Below are 16,034 nucleotides of genomic sequence, written 5' to 3' on the forward strand. Positions count from 1 at the left end.
GAACGCAGCAGCAGCGGCAGCGCTGTTCAACTCCCAACGGCGGCACATCATTGTCAGCGGTGGCAGAGACGTGGGGTTCAATCCAGGTCACACAATTCGACGGCGAAAGTGAGGGATTGTTGGCACCAATGCCACACCAGGCCACCGATGCCAGACCAGGCCACCGATGCCAGACCAGGCCACCGATGCCAGACCAGGCCACCGATGCCAGACAAGGCCACCGATGCCACACCAGGCCACCGATGCCAGACCAGGCCACCGATGCCACACCAGGCCACCGATGCCAGACCAGGCCACCGATGCCAGACCAGGCCACCGATGCCACACCAGGCCACCGATGCCAGACCAGGCCACCGATGCCAGACCAGGCCACCGATGCCACACCAGGCCACCGATGCCAGACCAGGCCACCGATGCCAGACCAGGCCACCGATGCCAGACCAGGCCACCGATGCCAGACCAGGCCACCAATGCCACACCAGGCCACCGATGCCACACCAGGCCACCGATGCCAGACCAGGCCACCGATGCCAGACCAGGCCACCTCAAAGAGTCACACGCGTGTCTACTGCTCAAACCCGGCTGTGCCTGTTGTTCTTGCGACTGAATTGGAGTTTCTACATCATTAGAACTCCTTTGCCAGTACCAAAATAAAATAATAGGGTTTTCCCCTTTTTTTCTGGCAACAAAACTGAAACCTTTTGACGAGGATTCATGTCTGCATTAACCACAATACTTGCAGTCAAAACGCAAACAAAAAACATATTATGATAATATTGTGTGGACCAATCAGTTCCAAGGACAATGCATATATTATCATAGTATGTTTTTTGTTTGCATTTTGACTGCAAGTATTGTGTTTAATGCAGACATGAATCCTTGTAAAAAGGTTTCAGTTTTCTTGCCAGAAATAAGGGGATACCCTATTATTATTGAATTGGAGTAATTTCATTAATATTCAACAGTGGTCAGATTTGACTCTAAACACAAACACACAAAAACACAACAACAGCAACAACAATAACCGCCATTCGCCACTAAGTGGCGGTGACGTCACCACGGTGCTTGTGCCAGGCTATGTGCACGTTGCGACCACGTGAAGTGTCGAACGCCCCCTGGCAGGAGGTTACAGGACAGGCCCAGGTGCCACGGGTCGACTGACTGATCTGACTGAGACGACCGGCTGATGCACCACCTGTGCCCCCGACCGTGCCAACGTGCTCCGTTGTTATTGGAGGGCGACTGCCTCCAACTGCCCAGTAGCGTCCTTCACGAGCCTCCTTCACAGAAGCCGATCGTGACACCGCTGGTACCAGTCATTGGCAAGTCCACTCAGCTCCACATCCACTTGTACCACATCACTCCATCTCCTCTCGAGCCCGTGCCGCGGCCGTTTATCCCCCTCGATCTGGTCGCACAAAAGCTGTTTAGGCATGCGGTGGCAGGGCATGCGGGCTACATGACCCAGCCAATGACTGTTATCATGATGTCATGTAGGGCAATCTGTGCACAAACGCCACTCTCCTTCAGCATTTCGCTTGGGAGATGATCTCTGCCCAGTGCCTTTTCTGGTCCCAGACTCTGGATCGCCTTCAGTACTTCCTAAACAGATGGCACCTCAGCCAGCCACTCACAGGGGGTGACTTCTTCTACTCATATTTGAGGCACAGCAGCCTCAGCAGGGCCATCCCCACTTTGCCCCATGATGTTTTCCAGGCTGAGGGATTTCCCGTCATCTAGACCTCACAGAAATGGTAAGCAAATCTGCAAACCTGTACCTGGGGGTCGGAGTTTGGATTACCATTCTTTACCCTAATGATGGTAATAGGTGTGGTGCCGCAAGTTATTTTTTTATGGAAGTCAAGAGCGATTTGTGATCGCAGGCCACTGAGGCAGATTCAATCTCCTCAGCAAACCGCGACCACCACCCATCCTTACAGCGCCTTACGGCTCTCCAAACATCCGAGCAAAGGCTGCGGTAAGCCTCCTCATTCTCTGACGTGGGATGCTGTAGATGATGAGAGTGGGCCTGTCGCTTTTTCTCAGCCAGCCTGAACACCTCCTCTGTCAGCCAGGGTCTTTGGGGAGGTCTGGACCGTGTACCAAAAGCAGCCATTGCAGCTACATGAGCCACAGTCCTAAACCTCGCCCATTTCCCCTCGACATCAGGAGGAGCGGGGGACGATGCCAACCCCAGCTGCAAGCAATGATGAAGTTCTCGCTTGCAACTTTCATCAGCGAGCTGAGACCAGGCCACTATAGGCTTGAATAGGGTCTTGGGTGTACACCCACCACTGGAGTGGAAGAATGGCAGGCGCATCTTACAGATGAAAAGTTAATGGTCAGTGGGTAAATCAGCTCCACGGTAGGTTCTGGTGTCAAGGACATGGGCCTGCATCCGCTGTTCCGTCACTATATAGTCCAGCAGATGTTCTTGCTTGGACCCGGCATGCATCCATGATCTTGTGTGGATGCGCGATTGCCGGAAAAATCTAGCAACCTCCTACCGTTGTTATTGAGCTGATCTAGCCCATGCCTTCTATTCACTCCAGACCAGGTGCCAGCATCATGACCAACTCGGGCATTAAAGTCACCCAATAGGATGACTCTATCTCGAGGAACCACTTTAGCTAGCACCTGTGACAGGAGGTCATACAAGGCATCTGACTCATTGACCTTTCCTGCATCCCTCCACTGATGTTCATCTTTGGTGGAGGCATAAGAAACCACGACCACCACTCCTCGCCTCTGGTTAATAGGAAGGCGAGCCCAAGGTAGCCTGGGGCTTACAACTTCCCACACCTCATCGCCACACTCCCATGCTCCCTTCATGATTTTGTTCAAAAGAAGAGCCACTCCCTGTTGTTTGGCAGTCTTCTGCCCCGAGTAGACGACTGTCCACCCCTAATTGTGGCTGGAGCCAGAGCCGGTCCACCGGACCTCCTGAATGCCAGAGATCCAAGCGGTACCGGTCCAGCTCCCGACAGAGGAGTGGCAGCCTCTCCTCCGCAGTGAGTGTTCTAACATTCCACGTGATCACTTGCAGTGGCTTTTTGCTGTTTCTGAAGGAACCCCGAAAGGTAAGGATTCATTCTCCTGGCTCTGCCAAATGGGGTTTGGCCAGGAGACGTCATAGACGCCTGTCCCCCTGGGGCCTCCGGCACAAGCTTAGTTGTATATATTTTTCGTGGTTTAGTGGTAATTAATTGAAGATTAAGGGGTTACCAGCCCCTCACACCCGTCCAGAGCCCCCTTAGGCTGCTGTGGTGGCTACAAACGCCATGAGGGGAATGGCCAATCGAAATTGGCCCTCCCCCCATGGCACTGCTCACCACAGCGTTACCGTCCGGCACCAATGAAGAGGTAGGAAGTTGTTTTGCTGGACAAAAACACAGACACACACAAACACACAAAATAACGCACAAAAACACACACAAAAACACACTCACAAAAACAGTGGTCAGATTTTACTCTAAACACATACAAAACACACACACACACATGGACAATGGTCCTCCTGCAGGCAGTTCGCTCTTACAAAGCACTTGTAAACATGTAATCTTTGTGTATTATTTTTTCCGGTCATGTTGAAATTCATTAAACGATACATTTTAATTTCAGCTCTCAAGTTGTCAGTTAATGAGACCATTGCAGGCATGTTACGCTTTTAACTTTTAATAATGCGTGTGACATTTTCATAGTTGTGAAAAGCAATTAGCTCATCATCATTGGCCACGTGCTACTCTGTGCACTCACTGACGCAGTGATATCTCCTTCTGCAGAGAACTTGACGCTTTATTTCTGGTTCATTAGCATTTCTCTAAATCACAGGAAGGGAACATTGCTCTAGTTTTCGTTGAATATCAGACCTAATGTATTCCACAAACCGTCGGGTCGATAGCTAATTCATATTTTATATTTCCGTAATTTTTCAAGCGGCATATATATTTTTTATTATATTCGAGCGAAACCGAGTGGGCCTGCACTCGCGCCCTCTTCAGCAATTTGTCTTTTCGAAAATTGCATTACAATCGCGTCCTCGGTGTCACGAGAGGAATAAGTGTCCATTCATAACTCTTTGCAGAGCGGCGCCACCACCCAGTGAGAGTGACCTGGGGCACTGCAATGTCTCTGCGCACCATGCAGGGGCGATGTTGATGGCACGTTGGGCAAACTGAGCGGTGCTTTTTCTCTCTTTCTCTCTCTCTCTCTCAAGAGTTGGCATTTGTAAAATGTGGTGAAAAACGCAATTCAACATCATGGTGTTTTCTTGTGTGCAGTCATTGGTGACTTGGATGAGACCATTAACTCACTGTTGAGACCATCAACAATTAAGAGGACACGCATACACCAAAGCCTCACAATCCGAAAAATATACTCTTCATATTCGTTATTTAATTAAAATCAGTTTTATGCAACGATTAACAAAAAAATATCGCGTTACATTCATAGTTTAAAATGTAATTCACGTTCACAAATTCAACCACGCGTGCTCCTCGAACGGGGGCATTCCTGCCCGCTATTGCAGAGCGGCCGGGTTTGACGGAACCCAAGCCGAGAACGCCCGCCACCATTAATCAACTCATTACAGCGCAGAGGTCGCGTGAGGCCCAAACCCCAAGGTCCACGTCAATTTCCATCAGCACCGCTTCATTTACACGTTTCTCTCTTCAAGGGCGTTTGTAGATGCGTGTGGTTTTCAGTCGGTCTACCCCGTAATTTTCTCATTTGTTCCAGTTTTGTTCTCATCATACACTCGGCCCAATTTTTTCCCACACATTGTTAGAGCATCTCCTGACTCTGGTGGTGTCTGTGTTGATCTTTTACGGAGCACGTGGTTTGATTATTTTTGTATTATTATTATGATCGCAGATGCTGAGCCAAAGCCCAAAGGGCTATAACGTAAAGCATCTCGCAACTAAACGAACTAATAATAGCACAATACATCACGTAAGAATCAACACATTTCTGTCAACCGAGCAAGGTTATGGGAATTTCGGAAAAGAGACGATGGGAAGGAATTAAAAATACCGTAACTTGGAGCACTAATGATCGTAGAATTATATAGGAATTAACGCCCTTCCTGAATTTAGCAAGATTCTGGGAAAAGTGTTGATTGGATGAAGTTCCACAGTGAAGCAATGTGAGGAAAGGAGGAAGGCAGAGGAATGTTGTACTGCACTCCATAATATTGGCAGTTGAACAAAGTGTGGGGGAAATGAAACCGTCAATCTGGGTGACCTGGCCGTTGGCATGGCTGGAGGTAAACTCAACTATAAACAATTTTTATTTTACCAGGTACGGCCTATTATGTAGCTCTTTTGTAAAAGCTACCTAAACTAAAATTATAGCTCAACGAAGTGGCTTATCACGTGGGAAATTTATAGGAGCCAAATACTCCAAATGCGTGATGTTGATTCTAAATGTGGGGGGAAAAACTAGAGGATCCAGAGAAAATCCACGCGACGACGGGGAGAGAGACACGCAAACTCCACATATACAGCAGCAGGCGTCAGGGTCGGGATCGAACCCAGGACCTCCTGTAAACCAGACGAGGTAGTTAACAACTCGCCACTGTGGCGCCCGATGATTCTGTTTCTGCGAATCCAAACAATGCGGTCAGCATCATGGATAGACATTGGATTCGCAGTCCGTTTTGCTGAATTTACTGATTGAGAATAGCATTCATAAAATTACAGTCGTTGGGATTTTTCTGGGTCAATATTTTTTCATATTTCACGTGTCCCATTTTTCATTTTTCTGGAAAGGAAATCTTTAACTTAAATGTTAACCCAATACACGACAGGCACAATACACGTAGATATCTTGCTGTGTAATGTTTCAATACATCATCTAACATAGAATTTTCACTGTAAGTTGTTTTATTGGGGTATGAAATATTTTGTGATTAGTTGAGCCTAGAATTGGGCATACTATTTTAGATATGCTATCTATATCCACTGGACGAACTCGGATGTCAAAGCCACCCATGAACACGTGTGTTATGTGTTCATGTGTGTGGGGAAGGAGTGGGGAGCGGTAGTGTAGCGGTTAGCGCGCTGCGCTACGGACCTGGCGACCCGGGTTCGATTTCCGCTCACGGCCAACACCAGTGGCGATTATCTGAACCGGTCCTGGGCCTCCCCTAGGTCAACTCAGCTTCGAATGAGTTCCTGGTAAACATCGCCACTAGGGAGACAAAGACGGCCAGCCATGGTGCTGGCCCACCCACCCCCTCGTGTGCCGTGCCGGCCTTCATTGGTGCTCGCTGACAGCACTTGCCCCAGCAGTCTGTTAAGGCTACACGGGAGATCTTTGCCTGCGTTATATATTGTTTGAAAACTGATTTCTTTACAACTGCTTTTTTTGCGTTTAATGTCTTGTAATTCCCCCGCACCTCCAATCGTCACGGTTGGCTACGTACGGTGCGAAAGAAGTCGAACGTGCACACACACAAAGACAAAGATCCCCAGTGTAGCCTTAACATACTGTTGGGGCAAGTGCTGTTAACGAGCACCTATGAAGGCCGGCACGGCACACGAGGGGGTGGGTGGCCAACACCACGCCCGGCCGCTTTGTTTCCCTAGTGACAGACGTTTACACACCGCACCAAGTACTCATTTGAGGCTGAGTCGACTTAGGAGAGGCCCAGGACCGGTTCAAATAATCGTCACTGGTGTTGGCCGTGAGGGGGAATCGAACCCGGGTCGCCAGGTTCGTAGCGCAGCGCGCTAACCGCTACACTACCCACACAAAGATAAAGATCCCCCATATAGCATCAATAGACTGTCGGGGCAAGTGCTGTTAGCGAGCACTTATGAAGGCCAGAACGGTACACGAGGGGGTGGGTGGCCAGCACCACGCCCGACCGCCTTTGTCTCCCTAGTGGCGATGTTTACACACCGCACCAGGTACTCATTTGAGGCTGAGTCGACCTAGGGGAAGCCCAGGACCGGTTCAGATAATCGTCACCGATGTTGGCCGTGAGCGGGAATCGAACCCGGCTCGCCAGGATTATAGCGCAGCGCGCTAACCGCTACACTACCGCTCCCCACACACACACACATACGCGCGTGCGTGCGTGCGCGTGCGTGCTTTTCTGTGCGCGTGCTCCGCAGTGGGTCACGGGCGGAGCACGCGCGTGCGCCTGGCGGACATCCACGTGGACATGCACGTGCGCGACTGCCTCCAGCACGTGCGACGCGTGCGTGGCACGCACCCTCGGCTGCCCTGCTTCCTGCTCGGACACTCCCTGGCAAGACGCGCGCGACGCGTCGCGCTCATCCACACAACCTCGGTGCCGGATTATCATCGTAGCAAAAGTAGCTGCATTTGTAGTAGCTACATGTGTAGTAGCTTGCATGTGTAGTAGCTGCACGTGTAGTAGCTGCACGTGTAGTAGCTGCACGTGTAGTAGCTGCATGTGTAGTAGCTGCACGTGTAGTAGCTGCATGTGTAGTAGCTACATGTGCAGTAGCTACACGTGTAGTAGCTACTACATGTGTGGTAGCTACTACATGTGTAGTAGCTACTACTTGTGTGGTAGCTGCATGTGCAGTAGCTACATATGTAGTAGCTGCACGTGTAGTAGCTGCACGTGTAGTAGCTGCACGTGTAGTAGCTGCACGTGTAGTAGCTACGGGCCCCGCACTTTCAAGAGCCCCGCGCTAAATGCTTTCAAGCTATCAATTCCGGTTCAGTGAATCTGCACTTGCTCTATTACTATAGTACTATACTGCCTTCAAGTTTATGAACAACTCGGTGTTTAAGGTTAGTGATTTTTCGTATTATCTGGCTGTATAAAAAATGAAAAAATACAATTACTTTACTATGCAATCTTGATTTACTATGCAAGTAAAAAATTTGTGTTTTAATATTTATAGGTTTTTGTTTTATTGAGTGCCCCTTTATAACATAATATGCTACAGGCCCCAGCACTCGCTTCATCCGGCACTGACACAACCCAACCCACGCACCCCACTCGCCCGTTCGGTCGCTCGTTCGCTCACTCACAACAGTATTTAAAACGACAATTTTTTTTTTATGTTACCACATGAAGGCCCACTTTTTCAGCAGCGATCTGGCCGTCACCAATGATTGCTGGACAAAGTGGCTGATGATCGCGTGGACATTTATCGCGGCCAGATATTCTCTCAAGCGCACGTCGATTCTAAATGTGCAGAGGGGGAGAGGGAGGGGGGAAACCGGAGGACCCAGAGACAACAATCCACGGGAGAGAGAGAGAGAGAGAGGGACACGCAAACTCCAAATATACGGCAGCATGGGGTAAAGGCGCTCGCTCGCTCGATCGCTCTCAGCTCACGGCACGCTCGCGAGTGATACTGATTGAGCTGTCGTGCCACAGGAACAGTATGTAGTCGTCTCACGGTAGGGGAGGGAAAGGGGGGGGGGGTGTGGCGGTGAGATATTGCAATGTGCGATTCCAATTGAGTTATTTTCAAGTAATTTTATTATATAGTTTTATTGCTCGGCAAATGTGTGAGGATGATGCCGGCACACAATGTGACTTTACCGAAAGAACCAAAGAGTAGGGGTCTTTACCGTCCACGTGTGAAGCAGACGGCACGCTGAGTATTTCATGGTTCACGCATCACCGGCGGCGATGACCAGGACGGCCCGTCAGATTCGAACTGCAAAGCTCTGCAGCAAACGAGCTCACGCGTTAAGCAATGCCCACGACAGCAGTTGTCAGCATAGTCGGCATGTTTTTATTTAGTTTCGTCTTTGTCTCGTCGGAGTATCGCATCTTGCAGAGTCAGGTTGCTTAAAGCAGAATCAGAATATGTATTTATACTGGAGGAATCCGATGAGCTATAACGCTCTTCTTTCATAGATGTCCAGTACGTTACAACAACAAACAATAGAAAAAAAACATAATAAGAGTGCAACGTATAGCAAAGGTGAACAAATCACTTTAAAATATATACAGATAAAACTAAACTCTGTTTACCTTACCATATCAAGCCATATTATTTTGCAGAAGCGAAATGGTCACAAGTAATAGCTCAACGAAGTGGCTTATCATGTTGGAGAACTGCCATGATGTTTTAGGCGAGGGCCCTCTTATTAGATACGGGTCGTAGTTCGACGCAGAATGAGTTGATAATACAAAACAATCATAGCTCCCCCCCCCCCTCCCTCCGTTATAGACGGACACACAGACACAGATACGTCGGCTGCACAGGTGAGGTGAGGGAGTCTCTGTGTCCCATACCTGTCAACCCACACAGTTTACCCTGGATTCTTGTACAGGGAAATGTAGTTATCAGGTCCATACGGCGTCCAGCCGTTTCAATATGGGTAAAATAATTAATGTTTGTGTCAATTTGTTTGTGTTTCTCCCTTGTGATGGGACTTTGTATGATGAACGTTGAGATTTATAAGAGCACCACGGGGTGACCAATAAGGTCTGAATTGGTCTGTAACAAGATAGGCACTGATAAGGGGTTGACAGGTGTGTGAATGTGTGCATCCACATATCAAGCAAGCAGCAGCAGCATGATGCAAGATCAGAGACAGTATAGCATGATGAGTAGCATCATTGACACCAATTATCAAAATTAATTTTGAAAAGCCTTTTGTAAAGTAAAATAATTTTGGTCTATTTGTTTGTGTTTCTCCCTTGTGATGGGACTTTGTAGGATGCACGTTTAGATTTATAAGGGAACCAAGGGGTGATCAATAAGGTCTGAATTGGTCTGTAACAAGGTAGGGCGCTGATACGGGGTTGACAGGTGTGTGGTGTCCCGTGTGTGTGCACAGGGCGGTGCCGTATCGGTGCTGGCGGCTTGCGAGCGCACGAATGAGTTCGCTGGGGTGGTGCTGATTGCTCCCCTGTTGAAGATGAGCGAGGAGTTCGCCACGCCGTGCAAGGTAGGTCTCATCCCTCCCCCCCCAGTTCCTCGTTATGATCCTTCGCTGTGCCGCACACAGAGAGAGAGGGCGGTGGGGTCCCCTTTCACTGCTGTCCAGCCGCACTGAACGCGCACAGAGCAACACAGAGAAGTGAACAACTCACATGGCCAAGGCAGCCTGCGGAGGGCTTAATCCAGCAATGGGTTGACACACAGCTGTGCAATATACTTTGCAATACTGAGCAATTATGTATATTGTGTATCTTACTTGAAACAGAAATCGTACTTGATACAGCAATCGTGCTGTGACGGTTCCACCTGAAGACGGAAGCTTGTGTTGCCTCCGAAACGTCGTAGATTTTTATTTTATTTTTGCCTCCGAAACGTCGTGATTTTTTATTATATTTTTAGTTTACTTTTATTAATTTTTATTTTTTTCCTACGTGACTTTACCGAAAAAACCTAAGAATATGAATCCTTGCAGTCACGAAAGCTTCAAATCTAGTTTGCTGCAACTTAACCGCCGTGTTCTTCACTCGTTTTCAGAAAGGAAGGTGGAGGGGTTGAGGGTGGATGTAAGGGCACTTTCGCTGATAAGTCATCATCTGCGTGAGGGCCGCAACAAAATGTGAAACCATTGTGGGAGTTTTACAGCAGCACCTCGATGCTGATGATGATGGTGGTGGTGGGGGGTGTTTTCACTTCTAGATTTGAAGCTTTCGTGACTGCAAGGATTCATACTCTTAGTTCTTTCGGTAAAGTCACGTAGGTAAAAACTGAAATTAAAATTAATAAAAACTAAAAACAATAAAATCACGACGTTTCGGAGGCAACACAAGCTTCCGTCTTCTTGTGAACAAAAGGCGGCTTAATCCTAGCTGGCTTATCTACATATGCCATCTACATTACAAAGGCGTAGTTCAAGCAGCAGTACCGATCATCTCATAACTCCTCCTCTCCCACGGCCCCTCCTGGCTCCTCCCCCCTTAACCAGTATATAAGGTCGTACCTCTTGTGACTTCTCTTCACTTGATACAGGTGTTTTCACTGTTTGCGCATCGTCGAGAAACCGAAGCCCGTGACCCGCGGGTCTCGCAATTGAAGAACCGCGGCGGATCGTTGTACGCTCTGCGTCGTTTCTCGCAGGTGCTCATGGCGAAGTTCTTCAGCTGCATTTGCCCAAACTTCCCGCTGGGCTCTCTCGACCCTTCCCTGCTCTCCCGAGACGCGAGAGAGGTAACATCATTCACCTGCGGAGGATGCTGCAAGTGGAACGGACAGCCGAGCAATTTTGATTTAAAGCTTTCGTGACTGCACGGATTCATATTCTTGGTTCTTTCGGTAAAGTCATCACGTAGAAGGGAAACAATAAAATAATGTTATTGTTTTATATTTATATTATTTTATTGTTTCCCTTCTACGTGACTTTACCGAAAGAATATCTTCCGATATTTGGAATCCACGGGAGCTGTGCACTTTTACATCATCTAAATTGACATCTCATTTCTTCAGAACTGATTGTTGTGTTTAGTTTGTTGTCCTTTGGCCGCACCTCCGATTAGCACGGTTGGCTACGTATGGTGCAAAAGAAGTGCAACGTGCGTACGTACGTACAGAACAAATATTAATTCCACCGTGAGAACAAATATTCAGGGAATTGACTACCGGTATTAATATACACCGCTACTGGCCCAGCACAGACAGCTCGGTGCAAAGTGGCCGTGAAAACGATGGCAGTGTGTGTCGGTGTGTGTCGGTGGGCGTAGGTGTGTCTCTGTGTGTCGGTGTCGGTGGGCGTGTGTCGATATGCATCGCTGTGGGTGTGGATGGGTATGTGTATCTCTGTGTGTGTCGGTGGTGGGCGTGTGTGTGTTGGTGTGTGTCGGTGTGGGTTGGTGTGTGTGTCTCTGTGTGTGTCGGTGTGGGTGGGTATGTGTGTCTCTGTGTGTGTCGGTGGTGGGCGTTCGTGTGTTGGTGTGTGTCGGTGTGGGTGGGTGTGTGTGTCTCTGTGTGTGTCGGTGTGGGTGGGTATGTGTGTCTCTGTGTGTGTCTGTGGTGGGCGTGCGTGTGTTGGTGTGTGTCGTCGGTGTGGGTGGTGTGTGTGTCTCTGTGTGTGGGGAGCGGTAGTGTAGCGGTTAGCGCGCTGCGCTATGAACCTGGCGACCCGGGTTCGATTCCCGCTCACGGCTAACACCAGTGACGATTATCTGAACCGGTCCTGGGCCTCCCCTAGGTCGACTCAGCCTTAAATGAGTACCTGGTGCGGTGTGTAAACATCGCCACTAGGGAGACAAAGGCGGTCGGGCGTGGTGCTGGCCACCCACCCCCTCGTGTACCGTTCCGGCCTTCATAGGTGCTCGCTAACAGCACTTGCCCCTACAGTCTGTTCAGGCTATACGGGGGATCTTTGTCTTTGTCGGTGTGGGCTGGCGTGTATCGGTGTGTCTGTGTGCGTGTGTGTGTGTCGGTGTGTGCGTGTGTGTGCGTGTCGGTGTCTGTGCGCGCGTGTGTGTGTGTGTGTCGGTGTGTGTGTGCGTGCGGCAGGTGGAGGACTATGCGTCGGACCCGCTGGTCTACCACGGGCGCGTGCGCGTGGCGTTCGCCGTGAGGCTGCTCCACACGGTGTCGCTCCTCGCGCGGCTCATGCCCAGCGTCTCGTGGCCCTTCCTGCTGCTTCACGGCAGCAGGGATCAGCTGTGCGACCCCGCGGGCTCCCAGATGCTGTACGACAAGGCGGCCAGCACGGACAAGACCATCAGGGTGAGGCACGACCTACTCTTAGCCCCTGGCTACCCTCACCTTCATCCATGTACCGTGTCCGGCCTTCATATGTGCTACTCGCTAAGGGCACTTGCCCCAACAGTTTGTTGAGGCTACACGGGGGAAGGACCTTTGCCTGTTGTGTGCGTGCGCGGCTCTTGCAGATGTACGAGGGCGCGTATCACGTGCTGCACCGTGAGCTGCCCGACGTGAAGGAGGCCGTGCTGCGGGAGATACAGCAGTGGATCGTGGCGCGACTGCCAGACTGAGATACCAGGTCACGCAGCCCTGCGCCCGCCGTTACCACCTGTCTCGATTTGACCTGGGAATTGACCCGGACGGCTGGGAAAATTGTCATCGGCGTTTGGGTGCCAGGGGATTGTGCGTTGGGCTTCGTTTCGCACCGTACGTAGCCAACCGCGCTAATCAGAGGTGCGGGAATTGATTCGTATCGAGGTCTCACGGCCACAGTGCACGGGCCAGAACAGAAATTCGTACCAGGTAATGTGGCAAAACTTTAAGCGTATCAATGTAATTTCCATTGCTAAATGAGAGTACATTATTTCATAGGTCGCTCATTCAAAGTGATTTTCAAATAATTTGCTGCAAAATGACCACGGAGGGATTTGAACGAGTTACACCGCCTCAAATATCTCAACCGGGCAAATGGACGAATGTTAATATATATTTGTTTTCTTTAAAAAAAAAAACTTCATTATCTCCTTGATTTAAAGCTTTCGTGACTGCAGGGATTCATATTCTTGGTTATTTCAGTAAAGTCACGTAGAAGGGAAATAATAAAATAATATAAATATAAAACATATATGTATATTATAATATAAATATAAAACATATATTTATATTATTTTATTATTTCTCTTCTACGTGACTTTACCGAAAGAACCAAGAATATATACATTATCTCAATGAAGGTTTTATCCATTTACAGCACCTCTTTCTTGAAGGCCCCACCTCTTTCTTAAAGGCCTCACACCTCTTTTGCTTGGCTTTCGAGGGACACCTAAGCTTGGCTACGCACCTCTTGGGTCCGAGCCACGATCATTCATGTCCGCGGAACTTCGGGCACACTCTGAATTGCACGATCGTTATTGCTTTTCTGATTACATCCATTGAAAGTTCTTGATGCGTCATTTTGAAAGTGGCGATGCTGATGTTTAAGATAAACTGGATGTTTGCATATCTTAGCCAAGTCGTCACACCATACCGACTCCTTCATCTTGGCGGTTCAAACAACCCATCCAGCTGGTGCTGGTGACAGACCTTTTGACAGATTTTCTCCCGTTGAACGTCTTTCAGGACCAGAAGATTCTGTCCGACGAAGAAGTGAATAACTCCTCCGGACACTTCAAGTACACACTCACGCAAAACAAGGTGTACGATCTGTTTGTATTTTTGTATGTACCTTCGCAATATATAAGCAATACGATATTTATCGATTACGTAGTAGGTGACGTTACAATTACTGTACTGTTCTTAGATAGACACGTAGGCATGTGCAGCTTTTACGATGTTTTAGTGAAATACATGGACTGCATATCTCATTGCCCATTTTTACACTACTTTTTTTTACACCTATGGCCCACTCCAGGCACTCAAGCCCACTCTTGATCGGTGTAACTCTGTCTCTTGAATGTATCTTATCGGATTGACCACAGCGTAGGGAACCCTCCGCGCGTGTGTTTTACGCTGTGTAATACTTCTAAGCGTCCGTTTGTTTGACAATAAAATAAAACACAGACTGTGCATGGACTGTGCAATAAAGGGTAAACCGGCACTGGCGTGGAATCTTATTTGCCGGATCCTTACGAAGGTTCGTCTTTCTGCGATCGTCGTGTGGACAGGAAGGGTTAACGGTGAATCAAGGTCACGAATTAAGCGCATTGTGACCTCTAATTGGCTTCAAGGGTCACAAGAACCCCATGAATGCAACATCATAATAATAATGATGTATTGTCAATTCACCGCTGGATGAAGGCCTCCCCAAACCTCCCAATGCAGTGATGGGTTATGGGGGAGGCGAGGGGGGGTTGACCATACTTCATCACGCTGGTCAGGGGACACATTCGAATATCACGCAGCACTGATGTTAGCCGTGGCCAGGAATCAAACGCAGACACGCAAATGGTTCATAGTCCCATGCGCTATCTACCGAACGTCTGCTCCCCCCCCCCCCCATATGGCAACGTACGATTGAATATCGGCTACGTTTCGATTCGCAATTTAATACGAATCGATTTCACCATCACACCCCGGAGCGTGCAGCGCCGCGCTTGCAAGGTGACTGCAACGTGTGCCACCCAGCCACGTGTGGCGAGGTGCTCCTCTGTGTGGTGGTGATAACTACTCGCTGTTCGCAAGCTGTGAGAGAGCGGATCGTAAACAGGGGTTGTCCCGCTCGTTTGAACGGTCAGGGTCAAATAGGGTAAGGTGGGATCCAAACGCCAGATTGGGAAGGACCAATCGGCAGGTTCCACAAGGTGGCCGGGGATTGGACAACGCGGCTACGAGCAGGTATAAAAGCCAGAGCGCTGGGAAGCTCTTGGCCAGTTCTGCTACACGAAGACCCAAGTCGGCCGAAGACATCTAGGACCCTGGACCAAGCCCTCCAGCCCTTATCAGGGCTAGGGCTCAGTGTTACCAGTGGTCGGGGGAGATTAGGTCCTAGATAGCTAGGACCCTGGCTCCCAGCCTTCCCGCCCTTGTGAGGGCGAAGGTCCTGAGCGACCAGAGGTCGGGGACCTGCCGGGCCAGTGGTGGTTCAGTGTGCCTCCCCTAGGTCCCGCCAGAGGACGCTAGGCTAGCAGGGAGATTAGATAGACAGCAAGTCCGGAGGCTGTACCTCCTTAGAATAAGAGCTAAGCGTGAGTGTGGAGCTGTACAAGGTCCGGAGGCTGTACCTCCTCAGGGTAACGGGTAAGGGGACCGTATACCCCTTTGTGTGATAGGGACTGTGTATTAAGACAATAAACAGTGTGTGCCATGAAGAAGTTTAGAAGTCCGTCCTTTACAACACTACATCTGCATGCCGTGGCTGACGCTTCCTGCACGGGACATTGCTGCCACCGCGCGTGTCGTCTCGCGCTTTGCCGCTGCGGTGTGCAACGTCGGCATCGATGGAAATTAACGGGACGGGTCCAAAGACTTCCTTGGATTCTGCATGAGCGGATCTTTTCAAGGCGATGGTGGGGTGTTTTTTTTATTGTTGTTCGGGCCGTTTTTTGTCCGTTGTTGAATCCGGCCTGTTGTGTCATAGCGGTGATATTCAAAGCGGAGACATTTGGTAAACAATTGTCTGAAACACGATTTGTATGTTTTAATGAAATCAACTTATTATTTAGCTATTGTTTTTTAAATTGATTAATGTAACAATGCATCAAT

General features: G+C 49.2%; 2 protein-coding genes across 2 annotated transcripts in view; one reads left to right on the forward strand and one right to left on the reverse strand.

Moving 5' to 3' along the window:
* The window catches only part of MGLL (monoglyceride lipase), a 35,979-nt gene extending 21,473 nt beyond the window's left edge, over positions 1 to 14,506 (forward strand). Inside the window, exons 3-8 of the mRNA XM_061551839.1 lie at positions 7,119 to 7,255; positions 9,784 to 9,894; positions 11,022 to 11,111; positions 12,420 to 12,635; positions 12,800 to 12,912; positions 13,953 to 14,506. Coding sequence (XP_061407823.1) covers positions 7,119 to 7,255; positions 9,784 to 9,894; positions 11,022 to 11,111; positions 12,420 to 12,635; positions 12,800 to 12,904 — 659 coding nt within the window. The 3' untranslated portion in view covers positions 12,905 to 12,912; positions 13,953 to 14,506. The remainder of the gene's footprint in view (positions 1 to 7,118; positions 7,256 to 9,783; positions 9,895 to 11,021; positions 11,112 to 12,419; positions 12,636 to 12,799; positions 12,913 to 13,952) is intronic.
* CFP (complement factor properdin) overlaps positions 1 to 16,034 on the reverse strand; it is a 261,228-nt gene that overhangs the window by 40,524 nt on the left and 204,670 nt on the right. The window lies entirely within an intron of this gene.

Source organism: Lethenteron reissneri, chromosome 15 (assembly GCF_015708825.2).
Source record: "Lethenteron reissneri isolate LAM-NWPU_2019-01 chromosome 15, ASM1570882v1, whole genome shotgun sequence".
Taxonomy (NCBI): domain Eukaryota; kingdom Metazoa; phylum Chordata; class Hyperoartia; order Petromyzontiformes; family Petromyzontidae; genus Lethenteron; species Lethenteron reissneri.